The 24,691-nt window shown below is 37.8% G+C and overlaps 1 protein-coding gene across 1 annotated transcript; it reads left to right on the top strand.

Moving 5' to 3' along the window:
• Positions 1 to 13,790: 13,790 nt before the first annotated feature.
• Positions 13,791 to 24,158, top strand: dpys (dihydropyrimidinase). Its single transcript, XM_077720628.1, has 9 exons — positions 13,791 to 14,104; positions 15,470 to 15,628; positions 16,666 to 16,845; positions 17,769 to 17,958; positions 18,116 to 18,272; positions 19,124 to 19,265; positions 20,075 to 20,217; positions 22,431 to 22,638; positions 24,070 to 24,158. Exons 1-9 carry the CDS (start codon positions 13,853 to 13,855, stop codon positions 24,133 to 24,135), a joined length of 1,497 nt encoding a protein of 498 aa, XP_077576754.1. The 5' UTR covers positions 13,791 to 13,852; the 3' UTR covers positions 24,136 to 24,158.
• The last annotated feature ends 533 nt before the right edge of the window (positions 24,159 to 24,691 follow it).

Below are 24,691 nucleotides of genomic sequence, written 5' to 3'. Positions count from 1 at the left end.
GGAAGTTTTATGACTTCAGATCTTGTTTCAAACATAGTTTAAAGCTGAGCCCTGTTTATGGGGGTGCGTGTGTGCGTGCTCGGGGGTGTGTGTCCCCGGCAGCTGCAAGGGGCCCAAGGGACCGGCCTGTGTAGATTGGGTCTCCTTACTCCACAGCTCATTAGTGGGGAGTGAAAGGAATCCGCGCAGATGGCTGTCAATGTTCAAAAAAAAAGTCGGCTTTGTGAGACGTGTCAATTGAGGTTTAAATTCCTTCTGCACATTTCAGGGGCATTTCAGAATTCAAACAACATTTGTTTGAAATAGTTTGTCCAAAAAAGCCCAAACCCGAAAGAATGGTGACATCTGAAAATCTGTTTTCTAATGAACGCTCAGCGCTACTGAACAGGAGCCTGCACGTGTCAGTCATCACCGTAAATTACTCTTACTCGTCTGACTTTTTTTTTCAGCGCTACAGATGATAGGCTTGTCTGTTCTATAGAACGGAGGACAGGAAATGTGGCACTGAACAATCTGGTGGGATCAGTTTGATTGTTTACCTGTCGAAGTTGGAATGGAGAACAGCAACTGTAATGGCTGCTCATCGTTTTCGTGCCACCACTTAATGCTCACACACAATAGCATACCTGTCAACTTGTACGTTTTATACGTATTTTATACGTTTTTTTTACCATTTCAAATCATGTACGCCGTATACCGACTTTTGTAAAAATAAATTTTAAAAAAATCGCCAATATTTATGGGAACCGATCTCAACAAGCCCGTTTTGGCTAAAATCCAGATAGTCTCGTAGGCTGGTAGCCAACGACGCTACTGTCATCGATTGTTACTATTGTCACGGTATACCAGCAAAAATGATCCTTAATCGTATGTATTTTTTTAGCGGTGCGTAAGGCAATATCAATAAAGGATGATATGCGCATGCGTAGATATACATAGAGTAGATATCGTGGAAGCAAGCATGGAGGAGCCACATAATAAGAATCGAGTTACCGCGAGTAAACATGTGTCGTACGATGTTTGTACGTTTTTTGGGGGGTTTGTACGGGGAATCCTAATCATTTATAAGGGCAGTTATCGGCAGAGGTTGACAGGTATGCAATAGTGCAGAACAGTACTTTCCATTCACACAAATCTGAACTTTGACTCGCTCTCATAAAATACCACATTGTAATTGCAAAGAAATGGTCTAGTAATAACAGTAAAAATCCTTTGAAACAAAAATATATATATAAATATATTTATTTTTTTCATTGAATATATATTCGAAGAAAAGGAGAGGGCAATATGTAAATGTAAATACAGAATAGTATTCTATATATCAAACTCCTTGTGGATTATAACATGATTTTTTATAAATCGGGGAGAGAAAGACTTTTTCAGTCAGTCCAACATGAATTAAAAGTTGCAGAGATGCTACTTTTCAGTAATTGTACATAACACCAATGTGAACCCCACTTTAGTTGACCTACTTATGGGGCTCAGGGACTTTCTATCCTACAGCCAAGTCTAAAAATAACCCTGTGGCCAGTTTTAGATTCATCTCAGTGGAAACCCTGACAGTTTTACAGAGTGCCAGTGACAGAGTCCTGCTCAGCAGCAGTAGTCAGCGGCATTTTACAGAGCTCATTTCTATAGACTTCTCCTGAAATTTGGAAACAGGCATTCTTAACCTGCAAGTGAAAACAGTTTTCCTAATGAAGTGAAAATATTTATTAAATATTAATATAGAAAAGTGTGTGCAACATATTTTTTATTAATCACAATTATGTTTCACTTATTGGATTATTTACTCTGAGTAGCAATGAATTAGCTTCATGTGCCGGCATGGTTTACGGTGGCTTCTTTTTTTCACCCCGACCATTTCCTTTTGACCATTTCTCGGCATAGACATATTCAATTTTTTTATGCAGGGTTCCTTTAAGTTGTTTGAAAATTAGAGGCTCTTCACATGGCACTGTGTTGCTTGGTAAATATAGGAGGAGAGCATTCCATGGGGATATCAAATCGGCCAAAAGTTGCACTAGTTAATCCAAAACTAATTAGAGAATAATTGTACAAAACCTTTTTAACAGGCTGTTTTTTTTAAATAGATGACTTCTAATAATAGCAATCAGGTCATAATGACAATTATAACAAAATGTTTAATCATTAACCATAGTATTGTTTTCTCATCTCATTTTCTGAACTGCTTTATCCTCATTAGGGGTGTGCTGGAGCCTATCCCAGCTGACTTTGGGCTAGTGACGAAAGACACCGCAGATTGGTGGCCAGCCAATCACAGAGCACAAGGAGACAAATAACCATTCACGCTCACACCCATACCTAGGGGCAATTTAGAGTGTCCAATCAGCCTGCCATGCATGTTTTTGGAATGTGTGTTGGAAACCCAAGTACCCTAAGGAAACCCACGCAGGCCTGGGGGGAAATATTCAAACTCAACAAAGATGGACGTGGCTTTGAACCCAGGACCCCAGAGCTGTGAGGCTGACACGCTAACTACTCATGCCACCAACCCACCCCCACTAATGTTTTAATGGTTTACAATATTAGGGGTGAATTGTGCCATTTAAAAAATCTAAAAAAAACACTGTAATTTATTTGTTTATCCCTTGTTGTTTTCACCCCATAAAATCTGTGGTCTCCTTTTTCTCTCCCCCTTGTGAATTCCTCTCCTCTAGTGTTTCTTCTCTCCGAGCATCTTGGGAGCATTGAGCTCAGACAGCAGGATTAGTCAAGGATCCATCTTGAGACGCAGATAATGTTTTGCACACAGACTTCCATTCCCTCCACTGCAGCTTTTGCAGAACTGATTAGAACACCAAACTATACCGGAAAGGGCTATTTGTTCTTAAGCTGTTTTTTTTTTTTTTACTTACTTCCCTTTGCGGTACTGGTTTTGTCGGTCATCCTCCTAATTTAGTGCAATAACAACTTTCCAGCGGGTCAAGACAATGGAGGCAACCAGCATTTACCAGTCTCATAGTGGACTGACAGCAACGTGGAAGAGCCACAGGGCTGTTTAAATATGCTGTCAGGCCCGCCACACTCGGAAAATGGCTGCAAGTGGGTCGCATTGCTACAAGTTTATTTTCTTTTTTTTCTTACTTCCATGATTCAATTATTCATATTTGGGCCTTTGTTTGACTTCTGAATAGTATAAGAGCAAGAAAGTTTAAATGAGAGTGTCTCATATCATTTTTTACACACGCACACTCAGTGCTTTCAATGCAACGGATTGTGTGTAAACTGCCTTCTCACCTGTCTGTCAATATGACTGACAGTTGATTGGAGGGGTTGTTTTGGTGGGTTTACACACAAACACAAACACACTTGTAAAGGGTGTGCTGCCAGTCATATAAAGTCCCACTGTACAAATAATTTATTTGTGTTCTAGTTGTACCCCTGGCATATTTCTGTTCAAAGTATTTGCCTTCAAAAAATGATGGAGAAGAAATACACCCCCATTAACAAACCCCTGTGCCTCATTATTTCAGGTAAAGCAGCATTGATAAAACACAATAAATACCTTCCAAAAAAATGGATCAGTTCTGACATTGAACACTGAAAAGACTGTTTGGTAGCAATTTAAAGCTCAGAATTAGGCAAATGAAAGACACTGACATTTAAATGTTAATAGTCTCCACTTATTCACATGAAACTATTACATGTTTTGTGTGATTGTCAAGAGGGGTGAAAAGCGCTTCAGTTTCAAACACACACAATGTACCAGTGAGGCAGAGCCTGAGCAAATTTAATTTAGAGATTGTCTCTCCTACCCTCCACATCATGAGCTTTTAAGACACAGAAGTGACTGTTCTTCTTTGCCCGTAAAAAAAAGACCATTATCAAAGAATTAAGATGTGATTAAACTGACATTTTCTTGGAGAAAATAAAAAAAATATATAAAAGGAAGAAGCCAACTACATACTCCAGATCTTATCAATAAGGAGGTTGGAGGGCGGCATAAAGGCTGATCTCTGAAGAAGCTTATTACAGAGAGAGTTAAGAAGACAAGCACAGTGGTGTACTGATCACAGGTATGCACGGCAAATGCACCTGCTTGAGTTCGCTATCATTTACAGTGTCAGTCAGTACTGATGCTCCACAGTTGAAGCGCATTGCCGGCAGAAGCCATACTCGCTTTTACCAATGTTTGTAACTTGGGTTGGGTATTCAACCACATTTTGGAGATAGTGTATACCAAACCCTGATTTCAGAGAGCTTTTTTTTTTTTAACTAAGGAATATATTAGGGCTGTGAACTATAAAATGTGATTAATCATATGATTTCCATTGTTAACTTACGATTAATAACGGATTGAATTGAATTGAGCGATTGGTTAGCTCGTCGGCCTCACAGTTCTGGGGTCCTGTGTTCAAATCCAGGTAACATCCACCTGTGTAGAGTTTGCCTGTTCTCTCTGGGCCTGCGTGGGTTTCCTCTGGGTATTCTGGTTTCCTCCCACATTCCAAAGACATGCAGGGTAGGCTGATTGAACATTCTAAATTGCCCCTAGGTATGAGTGTGAGTGTGCATGGTTATCTTTCTCCTTGTGCCCTATGATTGGCTGGCCATCGATTCAGGGTGTCCCCCGCGTTTGGCCCGGAGTCAGCTGAGATAGGGTCCAGCAACCCCACGACCGTAATGAGGATAAAGCAGTTCAGAAAATGAGATGAGATGAGTGATGCATTGAATTGAATTGAATGCTTTTATTGTCATTATAAAAGTATACTGAGATTTAAAGCTTTCACCACATAGTGAACAAATAACAATATGTCTGTAGGTGGCGCGCATGATGGTTCCAACTGAAGTGAAGGTAGTATTTCAAGCATGTAGTATGAATTGGGTAAAATAAATAAATATATTATATTATATTAAAATCAAGCAGAGCCAAAATGTTTCAGGAAGTTTTTGTTGTCCGGCAATGGAAATCTACAGCAGAGATGTCCAAATAACAACAATTAACTATGAATTCAGCTGCTAATGTATATTTATTTGTGTCTGCATCTTGATTGTAGTTTACAGCAACAGTAATCAACTCTAAAAGAATACATTCATAGTTTGTTTGGAAACTTTGTAACCTATTTTCATAATACTACCAACTATTTAAATGCAGTCATCATTTGTGCTTCTCCCTCCCATAGGAAGGACAAAATTTTCTATTTTTGAATTGAGAAAATAATGTTGCCAAGTTGAGAAAACAAATTAGCATATCTTTTTAGAGGTAATGTATAAGGTTATTTTCTCATACAACGATTTGCTCATTTCTCCTACTCTTTAAAAAATGTATTCATCGATCAGTTATATCTACAGCGTTTTAAATACAAAAAGCATGTTTTATCCCCTTGGGAATGTTAATTATAATAGTTTTGAAATGTAGTACTTACTGTATGTATATGTTTGCAATTTTTTTGAATGCTATAACATAATAGTACGACTTTCATAAATGGGAATGACCAAAATGATCCAATTCTGAAACTGCTGTACCAAACACAATCCACCCAACTAGGATGACATTCTGCCACCTGCGATAAAGACTCATATTTCAAAGCAGCATAACTTTTTTTAAGCACTAAAGTCTTCACAAGTCGTTGACCTTATTTCTTGTGTTCATGATTTAGATCTGTGCTATCCAAGAGAACATTTTAAATGGAATCTTTCTGCTGTACTCTCAATGTGCATCCAATGCCAAGTGACATTCTGTCAAAAGATCTGAACTAAGATATGGAAGGCACAATTTGATTTATCGTCTGGTCAAGATGCTCTTTCCTCTTTGTGAACTGCTCGATGTTTGCCCACTCTTTTGGCGTTAATACCTTCTCATTTGTCTCTCTGAGCCCACCTAATTTCTTTTATATTTTTCACAAATCCAAGAGGTCGATCCCATCTGAGGTCAGTTGCGGATAGAGGTGAATAAGTGATCAATAAACAGCATCAACAAACACATGTGAAGAACTGTAAGAATGTGTTCGTGTAGTGAAGTTGCACAACGTGTGGCAATGTTGCCCATTTCCAGTCTTGACATACTCCTGCTGAGTTAATAAATCTGACCTATGCTTAATTAGAAAAACAGAACATCCTCCACTGAGGAAAAAAAATCAGCATGAGAATTTTTCAAACTAATCACTAATTAAGATTAGACATAGACAGAAAAAAACATGTCAATTAAGATGTTAAATTTTTGTTAGGAGCCAACGTCCAATGTAAAGATGCAGAGGAAAATCATATTCAAAGGGAGAATATCCAACGTAGAATTTCCGAAGACAATTTTCCAAATAAAGTGTAGCTTTGCTTATTTAATTGCTAATTTTGTAGCATTGCTCCTTTGACCGGATGAGGTGAATGAGGCCAGAAACAAAGCCACAACATCATAACTATGCTGTAATAACTGCGGCTCTGCTCTAGTCTTGAATCTTGGCTCAGGGTGCTGTGAGGGCTGTAATTCTGCAGCAAGGAGTGTTAAGAGGATATCATTATCATGTGTTTTCACCAGTAAGCTGCAGATTTAGTTAAATATAGTAGCATTTTTGTTTCCTCTCCTTTTCAGTTTTGCATTAAAGCTAGGTCAAGCCATCCCATCCCATGGCAATTCATTGCAAATAGAGCTGCCAAAGCGCCTCTTCTGCCACAAATGTATCCAGTATCGATGCCATGCTCGAACACTGATTGAAAGAAGGCTTACATGTTTCAAAGCATGCTGGGAGCTGGTGGCTAGGCAGAAGCCCTAATGTATTATAGCACAGATAGTCACATGTACTGTACAGTATTTTTTTAATTCTAATAAGTACTGCTTTCTGGGAAACAGTTACAGTGGTACCTCTACTTATGAATGCTTTTAAATATGAAATTTTCAGGTTACAAAACTCTTTCATATGCAAATTAATGTTCCAGTAAACAAAAACAAGATCCAAGTTAAAAAGACCCCAAAGCATAAATATATTTCCTGTATCCGTTTTTTTTTATTTTGAAATTGTCGCCTTAGCGTTGTGTTCTGCTTGACAATCTCCTTAAACTCCACCTCGCTTTGGCTGTCTCACAAAAGTAATATTCATCCACCATTTTTATCCTAATGGAGCTCTTTTTTTGTTTGTTTTTGGAGTGTGGTTAAAGCAACTTTCTTTTTTATTTAAAATTACTGAAGCGAATTAAATGAATATGTAAACCCTGTTAGCCTTTCGGAAAAAAATAGAAGATGAGAAAGTGGCATGTTGTTGTCTGATATTGCAAGGCAATATGACCATAACCCACCTACCATTGCGAGTTGAAAATGTGCCCTTTTGATTGACACCAGATTCATTCAAATACCAACACAGTTTTTTTAAACAGTATCTTCCTTGTACAAAGTACTTGTTGAAATTATGATGACCTTTTATTCCATTGTGGCAAACACCGTGAAGACCTTCATTTTACACAGGAGGGCATCATGGAACTTTGTGTGTCATCTCATCTCATTTTCTGAACCCCTTTGTCTTCATTATGGATGCGGAGGGTGCTGAAGCCTATCCCAGCTGACTGCGGGCCAAAAGAGGAGGGTACCCTGAATTGGTAGCAATACCATGCATGTTTTTGATGAATTGCATATTCAATAATATCGCATCTCATTTTCTGAACCACTTTACCCTCGGAGTCACGGGGGGTGCTTTCTCCGGATCAGAGGCGAGGGACCACCATGCACACTCACACTCATAACTAGGGGCAATTTTAGAATGTCCAATCAGCCTACCATGCATGTTTTTGGAATGTGAGAGGAAACCGGAGTACCCGGACAAAACCCACGCTGGCCCGGGGAGAACACGCAAACTCCACACAGGTGGCCCGATCTGGATTTGAACCCAGGACCCCAAAGCTGTGAGCCTGACGTGCTAACCACTCGCAGAACCGGGCCCGAACGACTAATTGAACAATATTAGGGGGCCTTAATGGAGAAAAACTCTGCTCTATGGTTCCATCTAGTGCATTTTTTTAACAAGAGCCAGTGCTACTGTGACATTTCCCAGCAAGTGCTGAGGAAGTTTGGATGGCAATTATCTGTTGTATTTGTAATAATGTGATTACTCTGCGTGGAGATTTGTCTACAATTATAAAGAGCAGTATTAAAAGAATAATTAATTAACTGAATTGTGACATGATAGATTAATTCAAGACAAAAATGAGATCCTAGCAAGTAAATGAGCTCTGGAGTGCCGATGCATGTGGGAGTGCTGCTGTGGAAGTCATTTTGATTATCTGCAGACACATGTACTGTATTTGCAAATCTTTTAATTAACAAAGACATTATGTGGGTTACTTGGGCCATCCTGCTTATTACTTGGTACGGGAATTTGGTCACTTTTTAAAAAGAAAAAGTCAGAAACAGTAATTGAGAGGCAGCTCAGTTATAAATTAGCTCATTGTTTGGTTATGGTTTCTCTTGAGAAGTCATCACATAAAAGAGACAAACAAATTAGAGCTGCAACAAAGCAGGTGGTCACATAAATCATTGCTTCATGTTTTGGACCTGCGCCTTTTTTTGCGCGCCAATCGATTTCTACCAACGTTCAAGAGGGGCTATCAAAAAATATTGCCCTGATGTTACCCCATTGTAAACTAACATAATTGGGCTGTCGGAAAACAACATTGTATATTTTTTTAAATGTTTGTAAGGAGACATGTCTTTCAATAATTTGTAGGGGCTTGACTATTGTGTTTCATTTTTGTTTTTAATATGTTGAAGTTCAATAAAGGAAATATTACTTTTCTATAGTGCTTTCTATGTCTACCCAAAAACCTAATCAAGGATACCATTAATATTTCAACCTCTTTTTTTTCATTTTTAAGGAGAAAAGTCCACATCTCTTATTACAGAGGAGATGCATAAAGCTCTTGAATATCATATCCAACAGCATAATAATTCTCCCTGAAAAATTGTGACTTGAAACATCATTTCATTGCTTGCGTTCCTATTTTCTGCCTCCTACTTACATTGTAGTTACTGCTTGACGGCTTTGTTGTGATGCAACAAAATTGACACATTTAGCCTCCAAAAGAATTATGTCACATTTGCAAGCTCTAAATGCTCCATATTTATTGAAACTCTCATAAAATAGGAAATCCGGATTTACATTAAATAGAATAGAAACACAATTTAGCAACCATCACTCACTTAAATCACCCACAGTTTTACATCTTTATTAATTATTTGAATAATTATTTGATATGAATATGGTTGTGATAAAATTGTAACATAGATGTTAATCAATTATTTTTTTTAAATTTCCCTAGATTCATGGATAACATGACTTTTTGACTACTGGGTGGTGGAGAACACTGTCATCTAGTAGGCAGTTTGTGGTAATGCAATCCAAAACCATTTATTCCACGACTATTCGAGACCACATTTTTATAGCTCAGATATGTTCTTTTTGCCTTACAAAGTTACACATAATCAATTAGTGACCATAGCCATTTAGACAATGATCATTTTGAAATTAATCATTGAAAAATAATGGGTGTTTTATGTATCTTACCAGAAAAAAAATCAATCCTATGACACGATCAATGGTCTTATTACAATCACCCAAAAATAAATAAATAAAATATGACTGTGCCAAGTGTTTTGTGTTTATTATTTTAATTTAACCTTAAATGTTACCCACCTTGAAAAAGGTATGTGTACAGCCAAAAGTCTTGACAAATGCAATGGCATTCTTTCTTTTTGAGCTGTTTCATGTGTGAATGTTTAAGTTCATTCTTGGTGGCACAACTTATTAATTGAACTGTGCTGACTGGGTGTATTTTTTGTTTTGTTTTTTTGGCAACTTTGTGGACTGAGACTTGAGCCATAAATTCCTCCAAAACAGAAAACCTGCAAATCAAATACAGGATAAAATGTTAATTATGAGACATATTTTTTTCTTTAAATTTTCATGACACATCAGAGAAACTGGATTATATACAGTATATCCATCAGAAAAGATTTATTTCTTATTATCTTTATTTTTTCTTAAGAAAAAGTGTATTGTCGAAATGACAAGCATACAAAAAAATACAAATTGATTATTTTAACAGTAATGATCCTCAACCAAAGTGTCCTATTTGTTTCAAAAGTGAGAAACATGCTTGCGAACTTTCAGTCATTGTTTGAATATAATGCTGCAGGAGGAAATGAAATGATAACATGGGCCTTTTTTTTTGAATGCCGTGGAATCCTAACTTTTCTCTTTCAGCAACACAACACCGATACTTTTGAGGAGATGCCATTGCTGCCTCATTGCTTTTTCGCTCCCTCTGATTACTCCTCTCATCTTATGTAAATCCTCTTAAGTCACATGTTATTGTTTATTGCAACTGTGAAGGTTAGGTGTTCCTAAGCCCCGTGCGTGCGCTTATCTCACTAGCGCACACATCTTTGTCTCTCCAATGTGTGTTGCTTTGCTAATACACTAATGGATGAGGAAAGTTGTCTCTCTTGATGCGGCACAGACAACCAAACTACTGCAGTAAAGAGCTAATCTCTCCCATTGGCTAACAACTGCTCATGAAAGGAAGGCAGATGCATGCAGCAGGCATATCAGGACATTATCAGTACCATATTGTTTAAGGGGATTTTAAAAGAATGTCACATTATGAACATTTCCGAAACAGACAAGTGGCATTTTAGGCCACATTACTTGCCTGATGCAGTGGCCTAATGTGAGATTTAGCTTGCTAAAATGATCAACTCTTTTTATTGGACTAATATTCTTATGATCCACAACTCTCACAATGATAACGTAGTATTAAATGTACATTTTTAAAAGTGGAGATTTCCGCTTTTGACAGAATGGAGACCAGTTCAGGGTGCAGTGTGTCGTCCATTTGTGAGGATAAGCGGTGCAGAATTAGAATGAATAAAAGTGCAGACTTAGATTAGTTTAGATTAGAACTTTATTTCATCCCATATTCGGGAAATTTCTTGGTCGCTGTGGCAAGACAGACAAACACAAGACACATAAGACATTGTAGACCTAGTTGGAAAAAAAACTTAATGAAACCAGTACTCTTTACACTCTCACTTTGCATATTGAAGTACAGACTTGTTTACGTACTCGCGTTTGAAACAGAACATTTAGAATGATTCATTCATATATTTTCCGTACTGCTAAATAAACTAAATAGTCCACTCACGCACCAGATTAACACCGATTTAAATGGAAACTTTCATAGCTTTAGGCCTGATGTTCATCATATGTATGAATGTGAGAAGGGTGACACAACAAAATTTTACACCTCAACAAACAATAATCACATAAATATCGTGGCCGGTCTACTTGCCGAAAGACATTTAGCCGACTGACATCTAGCCAACTCGCCGAAGGGGCATCTGCCCGAATGTAGAATTAGCCAAACGACTAATTGGCCGACCGACTATCTAGCCGAAGAACATTTAGCCGACGCACTCGCCCCGCCTCCGGCTGTGTGTGTGTGTACACGTTTTTCAACCTCGGCCCGCGGGCCATATACGGCCCGTTACTGATAACATTCATTTAGAATAACAAGTTACAGATAATAACATTTATTCAGAACAACAAGGGCATTTATTCACGGCCAAACAAAGTTTTCATAAGAGTAAGAACTATAATGACAGAAGAATATAAGTAGTTATAACAGTAGATACTGTAATTTACACCAGCATAGAAAACATTGAGATTAATCTTTGAATTAAGGTTCTCAGCAAATTATTTTGTATATATATTTCCTAAAAGAATGGGAAATGATTGAGTCTACTGTTCAATCCTGCATAATCTTAACATGATTTTCTTTTCAGCTATTTTTAGACACCAGAATCTGTATAGTAAGTAAGAAACATTAATATTTGCTGTTTTTTTTAGATATGCAAGGCCAATTTGATTGAACACAACCAAATATAGTTTTGTTACACTATCATGTGAAAAACTGATGACATTGTGATGAGCAAAGTCACCAAATACCAGGAGTGGTGTGTGGAGAATGTTAGATGTAGAAATTTGTCGTCAAACTTCACATCCTGGGGATTTATTAAGCGACAATTGGATTGGGGGACAGATTGAAGGAATGAAAAGCTGCTTAATATGGCAATGACACCCACATGAATGTGAAAGGCATTTCTTAAAGCAAATGATTGTTTGTGTGCCAAAAATGATAACTTGAACTGCTTGCAGTAAAAATCTGATTGAACCGTTCCCCATTTGGCTGGATTAAGTGATAGCAAATTGGAGAAACACTGTGTGCCGCCTGCAGATACCAAAATCATCAAAGTCAGTGCCAAGAAGGTGGATCAATGTTTCCAATATTCAAAGAAAATCACTCACAGTCATGTGGACTTGCACACACTTGGTAACATTTTGACAGTGTTTTTAGATATGGAAATACGGGCACTAGTATATATATATATATATATATATATATATATATATATATATATATATATATATATATATATATATATATATATATATATATATATATATATATATATATATATATATATATATATATATATATATATATATATATATATATATATATATATATATATATATATATATATATATATATATATATATATATATACATACACAGCTTTGTGTCCAATTTTCAATGATTGCATTTTGAAGAGTTGTTGTTTTGCATTTTGTGAGATTTATTCAAACATTCCAATATCTTAAAGTGTACAGTTCAATATAGATTTAAGTAACCAAATATTTGAGAAGTATAAAGCATAATAAAAATTTGTAAAATAAAAAAAAGTTCTTAAAAAAAGATTTGTATTGTATTAACTGTACATTTTCACAAAGTGCAATAGAGAACATGCCAAATCATGAGATCATTTGTTTGTGTGTTGTCTTATTGAGACTGCGAATGTATTAATTAGACTTTCGTCATGATTGTGTGTGATCCTTCCAAATTTAAATTATTGCTTTACAAAAGGCCATGCTTTAAAGAAACTACATTCTTCAAAAAAGATATTATTCAAATGTTACAGTTTGTCCCACATAAATATTTGTTTTGAATGAAGTTTGGACATGCTAATTACAATATTTCACTCACATTACAGAATCCATGTAAAAAGTCTGTGTACGTGTGTGCGAGTGCATGCGTGTGTGTACGCGCGCGCGTGTGCATGAGCGTGTGTGTACGCGCGCGCGCGTGTGCATGAGCGTGTGTGTGCGCGAATGTGTGCGCGACTGTGTGCATTTGTGCGCGTGTGTTTGTGTCTGTGTGCGCATGTATGTCTGTCTCTGTGTGTGCGCGTGTGTCTGCGTATGCGTGTGCGTATGGGCGTGTGTGTGTGCGTATGCGTGTGTGTGTGTGTGTGTATGTGTGTGTGTGTGTGTGTGTGTGTGTGCGTGTGTGTGTGTGTGTGTGTGTGTGTGTGTGTGTGTGTGTGCGTGCGTATGGGCGAGTGTGTGCGCGTATGCGTGTGTGTGTGTGCGTGCGTGCGTGCGTGCGTATGGGCGAGTGTGTGTGCGTGTGTGTGCGCGTGGGATTTTGCCAAATATTTCGTAAAATATTCATTAAACAAAAAAAGTATTTCCGAGTATTTATGCGCTTACATTAAAAAAAAACCGTCAAAACCAATGATTTTTGGGGGTGGTTATTTGGCTCCCTCTAGTGGCTTACTCTACCCATAACATTCGAGGCCTGCTGAATGTTGTCCTTGGGGTTCATTTCAAGTCAGTTCAAACAAAGTGTGCCAAAGTGGCCTCAGTAGGTGTTCAATAACGGGCTTCTTTACTGTGAACTTTGGAACATAACCTAAACTGTGACTTATTAATAGCTGTTGTATCTGTCCCCTTTGTAAACTCCTCTCCGCATTCTCATACAGACATTCATCTTTTGCATAGAAAGGATGGCAGAACCCAGTGGAATCCTGATAAAAGGAGGCAAAGTTGTGAATGAAGATGCTTCTGTAATCAGCGATGTCTATATCGAAAACGGAAAAATAGTGGACGTTGGACTTAATCTTCAAGTTCCAGGTGGTGTGAGAATCATTGACGCTAGTGAGAAATTGGTGATACCAGGTGGAATTGATCCGCATACACACATGGAGCTGAAGTTCATGGGCACCCAGACTGTAGATGACTTCAATATTGGAACTCGGGTAAAATCATTAGCTATTCAAATTTGATAATTTCTTGAGATGTAGAAAAAGTACAGCATTCCCCCGCAAAAAAACGGAAACATTCTAATGATGTTAAAATGAGTGTTGACTTACTTATCTGTACAAGAAAATACAGTAGTGCCTCTACTTAAGAATGCTTTTGATAAGAAATATTCAGGATACAAAATACTTTTATGTGAAATATCGGGTCAGTCTCAAAAAAATGATGCCATGACTGATCCTATGACTAAAACTTGCCGTATTTCAAATACAGTCGGGCAAATAAGTATTTAGTCAACCACCAATTGTGCAAGTTCTACTACTACTTGAAAAGATTAGAGAGGCCTGTAATTTTCAACGATGACTGATCTGTGTAAAGGAAAGAATGAATGGGGATATGTATCGAGAGATTTGGAGTGAAAATCATTAAAGATGAGACGACGTCGCTGGGTCTTTCAGCATGACAATAATCCCAAACCACAAGCCAAAGGCAAGAAAGGAGTGGCTTTGTAAGAAGCATCTCAAGGTCCTGGAGTGGCCTAGCCAGTTTCCAGATCTCAACCCCATAAAAAATCTGTGGAGGGAGTTGAAAGTCTATGTTGCCCAATGACAGCCCCAAAACATAACTGCTCTAGAGGAGATCTGTATGTAGGGATGGGCCAAAATACCGGCAACAGTGTGTGAAAAGCTTGTGAAAAGTTACAGAAAACGTTTGGCCGCCATTATTGCCAACAAAGGATACATAACAAAGTATTGAGATGAACTTTTGGTCTTGACCAAATACTTATTTTCCACCATGATTTGCAAATAACTTATTTAAAAATCAAACAATTTGATATCTTTTTTCCCCCACATTCTGTCTTTCATGGTTGAGGTTTATCCATGTTGACAATTATAGGCCTCTCTAATCATTTCAAGTAGGATAACTTGGTGCTTGACTAAATACTTAATTGTCCCATTGTATAATTGTTTAGTTTTTACTGTTGGCTTCATAGAAAGAAAAAAAACAAGATTCTCCTTTTAAACGCAAGTCGGGAAATTATATACAGAACAGTTGTTCATTATTAAGAAGACCCGAATAATAGTAGGCACTGGAATAATAGTAGAGAGTGGAAAATTCCAAATGAATTAATAATAGTAGGCACCGGAATAATAGTAGGCAGTGGAAAGTTCCGAAAATAATGAATATTAGTAGTAGTAGTAGTAGTAGTAGTAGTAGTAGTAGTAGTAGTAGTACTATTATTCCGGTGGATTTTTTTTAATTGAAATTATTGGAATTTTCCACTCCCTACTATTATTCCAGTGCCTATTATTATTAGGGTCTTCATAATAGTTAGTTTTCAATACTTTTGTGTCTCTTAACAGGCTGGTTTAGCAGGAGGGACCACAATGATTGTGGACTTTGTCATCCCACAAAAGGGAAAGTCTCTTATGGAGGCATACAACACTTGGCGCCAGGCAGCAGACAGCAAAGTTTGCTCTGACTATTCACTGCATATGGCTGTCACTTGGTGGAGTGACCAGGTGAATAGATTCCCCATTGCTCATTCACACCTAAATAAGACACTGCAGAGATTGGGATATATGGCTGACCATTTGAAGTCATTCTTTGAGTCGTTTATTGTCTATTAGCTTTTCATTCTAGGAAACAAATGCAGTCTTCGAATGGAGAGAAAGTATTTTTTCAAAGCCTGAGGTTTTTTGAGATGCGTCAAAATAATTTACACTTGAGGATCGATTTGCATACCCCTGGTTTACGGGTACACAGATAACTCACCGTTATTTTTCCAAAAATAAAATGTTTTTTGTGTTCATTTTATTGTTGATTTACAGCCAATTTATTATAAAATGCATGTTAGCTGAAATATTTTAGTTTCCAAGGGGCTAACCTGCAAAAAAGTTTGGGAACCGAGTTACTAATTATGTATAGTATTGCTTTTAATAGAGGGCCGGAGCACGATGCATTGATTGTAGAATATTCACAAACCATGGGGAGCACTTTTTCAAACTTCTTCTAAACCACAGGTGTGAAAGTGTCGACCCGGGGGCCAAATCAGGCCCGCTGCATCATTTTGTGTGGTCCGGGAAAGTAAATCATGAGTGCCAACTCTGTGCTTTAGGATCAAATTAAAATGATAGATTTAGATCTATATTATATTTCCTGATTTCCCCCTTTTACATCAATACTTGCAATTTTTTAATCAACTTTTCTGTGATTTTAGGTCAAAAATCATCTTGCAAAATCTAAAAATATAGAAAAATATTTTCTGTTTTCCACTTTAATATGGAACATCATAAAAATGGTTTCCTTTTGAAGTTAAAACCAATTATTAAATAAATGATTTTCTCTTGCTGAGGAAAAAAACCTCAAATAATCCATAGAAAATGAATATTTAGGACTTTTAACCCAGTTCCTTTAATGCATTTATAAAAAAAAAATCTAAATATTATATCTAAAATGGCCGGGCCCATGTGAAATTGAGTTGACGTCAATGGGGCCGCGAACCCATGTTCTAAACCATAACAATGACGATATATATAACAATTTCTCTCCTTTTTAGGTGAAGCAAGAAATGGAGGTTATTGCAAAAGAAAAAGGAGTCAATTCCTTTAAGATGTTCATGGCTTATAAAGACTTGTACATGCTGCAGGATTCTGAAATGTATGCCGCTTTTTCCCAATGTAAGGCCATTGGTGCTATAGCTCAAGTGCATGCAGAGAATGGAGACCTGATTGCTGAGGTTGGTGTGACATTTACATGATAAACATACACGTGTTGAAAGAGGTCACATAAAGTCGTTCTGAGAGGTTTTAGAGAAATTCATTCTTTTCGTGACCCTTTTTATGCTGATACACCACAAGAGGGCTTCACGTCTTGTAATTTTTCTTTTTTTAAAGCCTGAAATGTTGCAGCTATCATAGTTAGTTTTAACTTCACCTTCTCCATGTTTGAAACACAGTCACATTTTTCTTTTAATGACACTTTCTGTTCTGATATTTTTAATTCTTTTGCATAAGCAGAGCTGCCAACTTCCGTCGACCCCATTTCAAGGGTACCCTTGTCCCATTTCCGGAGTATTTGCGGAGTGAATGCGATACATGCAAAATTGATATAAGATGTAAAAAAAATACGCATAGGAAAATGTAAATAAAACTGTACTTATCATTTTTTTTTACATTATTGAAATATTGTGTTTGTGCAAACTTTTGAAAAAGTACAGCATAATAAAAATATGTTTTTTTTTGTATTTCGGTACAAATGTCAGTCCTTTTGGAGACGCTTCCATATGGCATATTTTGTCGAATATGAACCAATAAACCTCTGCGAGTGTCTTGGTTTCTCATTGGAAATGTTACCCAAATTGCAATCCATTCTGGCCTTAATCCGAACAGGCATATTGGTAAGACTTACCAGCTTTAATAAAAAATAATTATTATTATTATTTCGAAAGATTTGGGGGATTTCCGGAGTTTACTGAGGTAGTGCAGAGTCCCAGAGTTTCCGTTCAATATCCGGAGCAACTTGAAATTCCGGAGTAGTTGGCAGCCCTGCATAAGGAGTGGATTAATGTGACTTGTAGATTTTATGACACTCAGTGCAGTTGCTCTCCATTCATTACCGTGATCCTCCTTTGTTGTCCTCCACTCTTTCGGCACATAACAGGGGTCAAAGAAGATGCTGTCTCTGGGTATCACAGGGCCTGAAGGACATGAATTATGTAGGCCGGAGGAGGTCGAGGCCGAGGCCACTCAGAGAGCCATAACCATTGCCAGCGCTGTCAATTGCCCTCTCTACGTGGTACATGTCATGAGCAAGTCCGCAGCCAAGGTGGTGGGTGATGCACGTAGAAATGGTGGGTGTCGGATCAGCACAACACTATCTAATTAGGTTAATACAGGGATTTGGAATGCTTAAATGTCTTATAAGTAAAAGCTTTTACCACAGTCCCTTCTGCAATAAATAAGGCCCACTTGAGCAGACTTGAAGTGAAAGTATCCATTTCTTTTTAGGGCATGTGGTCTTTGGGGAGCCTATTGCTGCTGGCCTGGGAACTGATGGGACTCACTATTGGCACAAGGACTGGGCCCATGCAGCCTCATTTGTCATGGGTCCTCCCCTTAGGCCTGACCCCAGCACTCCTGGGTACCTCATGGACCTGTTGGCCAAGTGAGTAGCACTAAAAACATGAATTATGTTGATGTATTGGTGATCAAATAGCGAGTGTGTCTGCCTGCATAGTGGAGAGCTTTCCAGTTGGTGTCTTATTTTAGGCCCTTATGAATTTTCTTTTCTCTGAATGGGAGTGATCATAGTTGTTTCCAATACCTGACAAGTCGAATGCCGCTTAGCTTTCTCCTACGTACCTGATGAACGGATTTATTTCTCGAATATATTGATGGATGATCCTCTAGAATCGGGTGGCCCGGTGGAGTGAGTGGTTAGGGTGTTGGCCTCACAGCCATCATGCAGGCTGGTTGAACACTCTAAAATGCGTGAGTATTGGCTGGGATTGGCTCCAGCACCCTGTGTGGCCTTTGTCTTTATCAGTGGTATGGAATCTGAATGAATGAACTAGGTGGGTGAAATCATCTCTCAACAAATAACACAATAAGTGCTGCAAAATTCACAGTTAAAAGTAAACACCATATGTTGTTCCTTCTCAAATATTTGAGTCCTGTTTGGACCCCATTCTAATCTAACATTTGAATTGTACTAAAGTACACTTACAAATACTAACAGTAATCCACCATACAGTAATGAACATTTACTATTAAGTTAAAATTCTAAATTACATATAATTGCTAAATAAATGCAAAAAGCTGAGTATAGTGTGTTGGGGTTCTCGAAGTCGGAACACTCGACAGTGATATATGCATGTGATTGAAATGACACAATAACTCAAAGCTTAGATTAGAATGTAATTTGACCATATTTGAACATTATGATTATTATACTGTTCACATATTTTATTACTGATATACTATGTACTGTATTTGTCCCATTAATGTTTTTGCTAGTGATGACCTCAGTGTGACAGGGACCGACAACTGTACCTTCTCAGTTTGTCAGAAAGCACTTGGAAAAGACGACTTCACTAAGATCCCGAATGGGGTGAATGGCGTGGAAGACAGGATGTCCGTAATCTGGGAAAAAGGAGTGGTATGTCCCCATTACGGTTTGGTGCCTGTATTTTGCTTAATTGTTTTTTGGTCCGATGTTGTGAGTGGTCAGCTCGTGGGCCTTACACCTTTGGGGTCCTGGGTTTAAATCCAAGTCGCTGCACCCGTGGAATGAATGAACCACCGATTCCGGGTGTCTCCCGCCTCTAGACCAGAGACTAACAAATTTAAATGAACTTGGATTACGATGCAGACACACTCAAAAAGAAATTTAATCTAACTTTACACTAAACTTAATTCTAATTTTGTATGGAAGTTTGATACCTTTCTTCTCCCGGGTTGGCTCTTATTGCCCCAGCTCCATCCTGACTTTCACTATCGATGGGCTGTTTGCTTTTGTATTCTCTTCAAAATATTCCAAAAATGATGCACACAAATGTCCTCACAATAGGAAAACACTGGAAAAATGCATCACTCCGCCCAGTGCTCGTAGATATCTGTTATACACGAAAAAAAAGAGGTAAAATAAACTGTGTGCTAATATCATAAACAGTCTCTCATGTCTTCGCCACCTGGCTTTCTCATATCTCGAAAATGTGTCTCATATTTCGAGATAATTATTTGCTCAAAATTTTACTCGTATCTCGAATTGCACGTATGTCAGGGTGCTCGTATGTTGAGGTGCCACTGTACTAAAAGCTGAGTGTGTCTCTTTTCACTGTTAAAGTCAAAGATTCACTGCTTTCAAATCACTAATTCAATTTGGCTCGTGTCTGTTAATTGTGTTCAGTGCTATCAACTGTGCTGTCTCACTCAAACTGGCTTATTTGCACTTTTATAACTTCCTAGCACAGCGGCAAAATGGATGAGAATCGATTTGTGGCTGTCACCAGCAGCAATGCAGCGAAAATCTTTAACTTCTACCCTCAAAAAGGCCGCATCGCCAAGAATTCAGATGCTGATGTGGTTATTTGGGATCCCAAGTCAACAAGGTAAGGAAGGACCCCACATTCAAATTGAATGCCGTGTGGTGTGTTTGTTTGTGTGAGTATAATCAAAATAATACATTCATTTTTTTCATCATCTTTGGGAAACGTACATGCTTGTAAGGGTTGTGGGAGGGTTAGCGTTAGGGCGCCGCTACATAAATCAATGGCAACCTCACGTTTTTGATCAATGGGAGCTTCGCGTTGGCACATCAAAACTTAAATGGCGCCATCCCTAAGTCTAGCGCTGCTTTAGTCATAATTTTTCGTTTCATTGGACTCCCGTAGGCGTGCAGCATATACTCATTGATTAGCAACAGTGTAAGAATGGTATTAAAAGAATTTAGATACTTATCGTAAAAGTATCTATTTTAAATTCTGTGTATGGCTCTCAAGGAAATACATTTATAAATATCAAGATTTGAAAGAAAACCACAATATTTTTAAAATCCAAAACGTGCTATTTGTCATCAAAATTTAACTGATGAAATGTCACAGCTTTAAATGCAGGAGCAAATTGGAATTAACTCCTTTTCTCTTACCATGAACAAATGTAAATCTCAGCACAAGTGGTTTTTGTGAGGAGGAAGTTGCGATAAAACAGACACACACAAATGCTTATGTAATCTAAAAAGAGTCCATGCTGTTCTGCTCGCAAGAGAATCTGGGCTGAGCCCCTGAGGGAACCTCCCTATGCACTGATGTGAATTGGAGAATAACTCATTTTGTAGCAATGTACAGTAAATATAAAGTATACTGTATTTTCACGCCCACACAGCTACCACTACCACATTTTGATCACCATTTGCAAAATCTATATCAATAGATTAACTTTTTTTCCAGATCAAGTGTTTCTTGTGTTTAATTGCAGCTCCTATCAAGTCATCCATAAAACTGCATAATTATTTGCTCTCAATGCATGTCACTCCATAACATCCGGTGCCAGCGGCTACACAACATTGCATAACACAGACAAAGCTGAGTCAATTACCTTATGATGCCTAAGTAGGAATATTGCAGGATGTTGACGATGCAACTTGTCTCAGTTTTAGCAATTATGTGGTGTTTTTTTTAATGGACAGGGGATATGTATAATGAGACACACCAAGCATGACTAAATAGATTTACAATGCAGTGAATCAGTTATTCCTTCCGCCATATTTGGCCTAAAATATATAATAATTCATTCCTGTCCATTGAGATTTATTGCAGTTATCTTTAACATTAATCAGCAATTTTAGGACTTCACTTGAGGTAATATGAAATTAGTATGCACTTGACATGGCGGAGTTTTGAACCTTCAAATCATCTTAGTAAGGTCGAGTATCTGCGGACTAATTTGATTTTTTTTGCATATTTTGCATTTACAAAGACAGGCATATTAACTGCCCTATGATATTGACCCTAATAATGTGCTTATGATTCATACAGTATCTCAGAAATACCACTTGTGATGATTTTTCTTAGGATTTTCCCTTCAAAATAACACTTTTGTACTCCTATTAAACCCATCAATATGGAGGTGCAAATTGGGAATCAGGGGGCCACTTATTCACAAGATATTGTAAAATTAAAAAACGTCAAGGCAACTTTCAGGGTGCGGCTTATATGCGAGTAAATATGGTACTCCGGCTTCCTCCCATATTACAAAAACATGCATTTTGAATGATTGTTCGTCTCCTCGTGCCCTGCTATCGTCTGTCCACCAATTCATGGTGTTGTCAATGTTAGGCAGTGAATTAATTTTGCTCCACTTCTTCGTAAGTTTTCCAGTTTCTTGCTTCCTGTTCCTTTTGAGCTCCTGTCAGACCCTATTTGTCTCGTAGTATTTTGCGGGTACTTAACTTATTATCATTTTGAGCTCTGCAGGGCGACTGAATGTCTGTGACGGTGGACACCAAACTGATACATAGTGCAGTGATGAATCACAGAACTCACACATTTATGGTTTACATTGCCAATCTTAATGTAAAAGAATGTGATTCCGTATGTACAGTAATAATGAGCAAGATGATGCCTGTCACGCAGAAAACCCCTTATGTTTGGTACCATTGGTCGGGTGTAAGAAAGTCAATTCCAAACTGTCTGCTGATGCAGCAAGTTCAATTACTTTACTGTATTTCAAGTTTTTGTTGTCATGGGATGTCACTTAATACTTCAGTGTTGCATATTTTTTTCTATTGTGAGCAGACCTGTTCATGCACCTTGTGTGTTGACAGGAAAATTTCAGCCAAGACACACCATCAGGCTGTGGATTACAACATCTTTGAGGGCATGGAGTGTCATGGAGTACCAGTCATCACTATTTCCAGGGGTAAAGTGGTATATGAGAATGGGCAGTTGAACACAACACCTGGCTCTGGCAGATTCATCCACAGAAAACCTTTTTCTGAATATGTCTACAAACGAATCAAACAGAGAGACCAGGTCAGTAAATGTAATATAACTGTGTCATACAATTGATAAATTTCACAAGTTATAAATGTCAAGAATATCATATTGTATAAACAAAATAGCTAGTTAAAAATAAGAAAAGTCAAGATATTGTCGTAGTGCTGTCACTTGACATTGGCATTTGGATAATTAGACCAACTGACTACACTTTGACATTAGCGTTATACAAACATCTCATCTCATACATCATTTTCTGAACCGCTATATCCCCACTAGGGTCGTGGGTAGTTCTGGAGCCTATCCCAGCTGACTTGGGGCCAGAGGTGGGGGACACTCTGAATTGGTGGCAAGCCAATTGTAGGGCACAAGGAGAGAGACAACCATTCACGCTCACCCTCATACCTAGGGCCAAGTGTCCAATCACCCTACCATGCATCTCTTTGGAATGTGGGATATGCAAACACTGTCAAAGTCACATTTTATTGAGTGAAGGGGTCAATGTACATGTAATATATATACAACGTAAAATGCTGCTTACGGAAGTAAAGGTAAGGTAATAAAAGACTGTGTTTAATTCCAATATTAAAATAAAATCAACAGGGCGGCCCAGTAACTGAGCTTTTAGTATGCCCACCTCAAAGTAGGTTCTAACCTTCCTGTGTGTACATTACATGCTCTTAGTCCTCTGCGTTGGTTTTCTCCGGGTACTACTCTGGTTTTCTCCCACATCCAAAAAAGATGCATAGTAGGGTGGTTGGACACTCTAAAATGGTATGAGTGCGAGTGTGAATGGTTGATTGTCTCAGTGTGACTTTGATTGGCTGTTAACCAATTCAAGGTTTTCCCTACCTGCTGCCCATGGCCTATAGTTAGCTGGGATAGGCTCTAGCATCCTTGTGACTCTCGTGAGGAGAACCGGCTCTCAAAATTAATGATTAGTAAATAAACATTCAAGCACACTGAACTAATCATTCCATACCTAAAATCAGCATTGTAATTTTATGCCTAAATAAAGACTAATGTACCATAAGTCTCGTGTGATGCAAATGGGCTGAAATAATAATAATATTCTTATAGTGGTTGAGGCCAGAGCATTATTAATCCAATGTCATCAACCACTGATGATAATCTTACATGAATGAACTAACTCATTAAACCTCTGTCTGTAACAAGCAAGACCTTCATAATGCATTTAGGAGTTAGTATCTAATGAGGAAGCATGGGACTTTTAACTTTTAGTTGGAGGATGGGGGGGAAGTTCATCATGATTTAAAACCCAATGTTTTCTATTGTCAGTATTTTCTATGGTCATTCATAGCAAGTAACTAACAAGGTACTATAATAATGAATAGCCTAAGCCTTGCACTGTAAACAAAGGGTTGGGATGTGACCACGGTGCCACCTGTCCTTTGAGTTGATTTAGATTTCACATAACCGTTTTTCTACTTTTGCTTTTGCCTGCAGGTGGGCCAACCAACACCTGTGGTCCGAAAACCATATGGCGGAAAAGTTATTGTTTTGAACCAATAAATAAAAGCCAATTTGATTCTCGAGCTGTGTGCTTGCATCTTTATGCTAACACTACCATCAATACCCAAACAAGTCAGTATTTTCTCTTTGACAGTTGTTACAACGGTTAAACAATTATATACATTGCAATATATCATCATTACGTAATTTGTTGGCATTTGGATTCATCTAGGTCCATTCAACTCAAATGGAATGTTGACTTTTACTGACTTGTATAAAATACAATTATCAGCAGTTTTACTGTATTTTTCAGAGAATAAGTTGCACTGCAGTATGAGTCACTCTTTTTTTAAGCAATTTTTTCATTTGACTGGAAAGCAAGAACAAACATATGTCAATTTAAATTTGAATTTAAAGTAATAATAGTAAAATGGAGAACAACAGGCTAAATAAGCATCAGTTAAAGAAACAGTTCATAGCCAAAAAAGCTGTCAGTCAGAGAGAAAGGAAAACACATAAGTCGCAATTGAGTATTTGTCACAGGCCTAGCCAAACGTTTTTAAAAAACTGACTTGTAGTCTGGAAAATACGGTATATATTGTGGAAAAATGTAATT

The sequence above is a fragment of the Stigmatopora nigra genome, chromosome 7 (genome assembly GCF_051989575.1).
Source record: "Stigmatopora nigra isolate UIUO_SnigA chromosome 7, RoL_Snig_1.1, whole genome shotgun sequence".
NCBI classification, from domain to species: domain Eukaryota; kingdom Metazoa; phylum Chordata; class Actinopteri; order Syngnathiformes; family Syngnathidae; genus Stigmatopora; species Stigmatopora nigra.
This window is presented reverse-complemented; position numbering and strand designations above follow the sequence as displayed.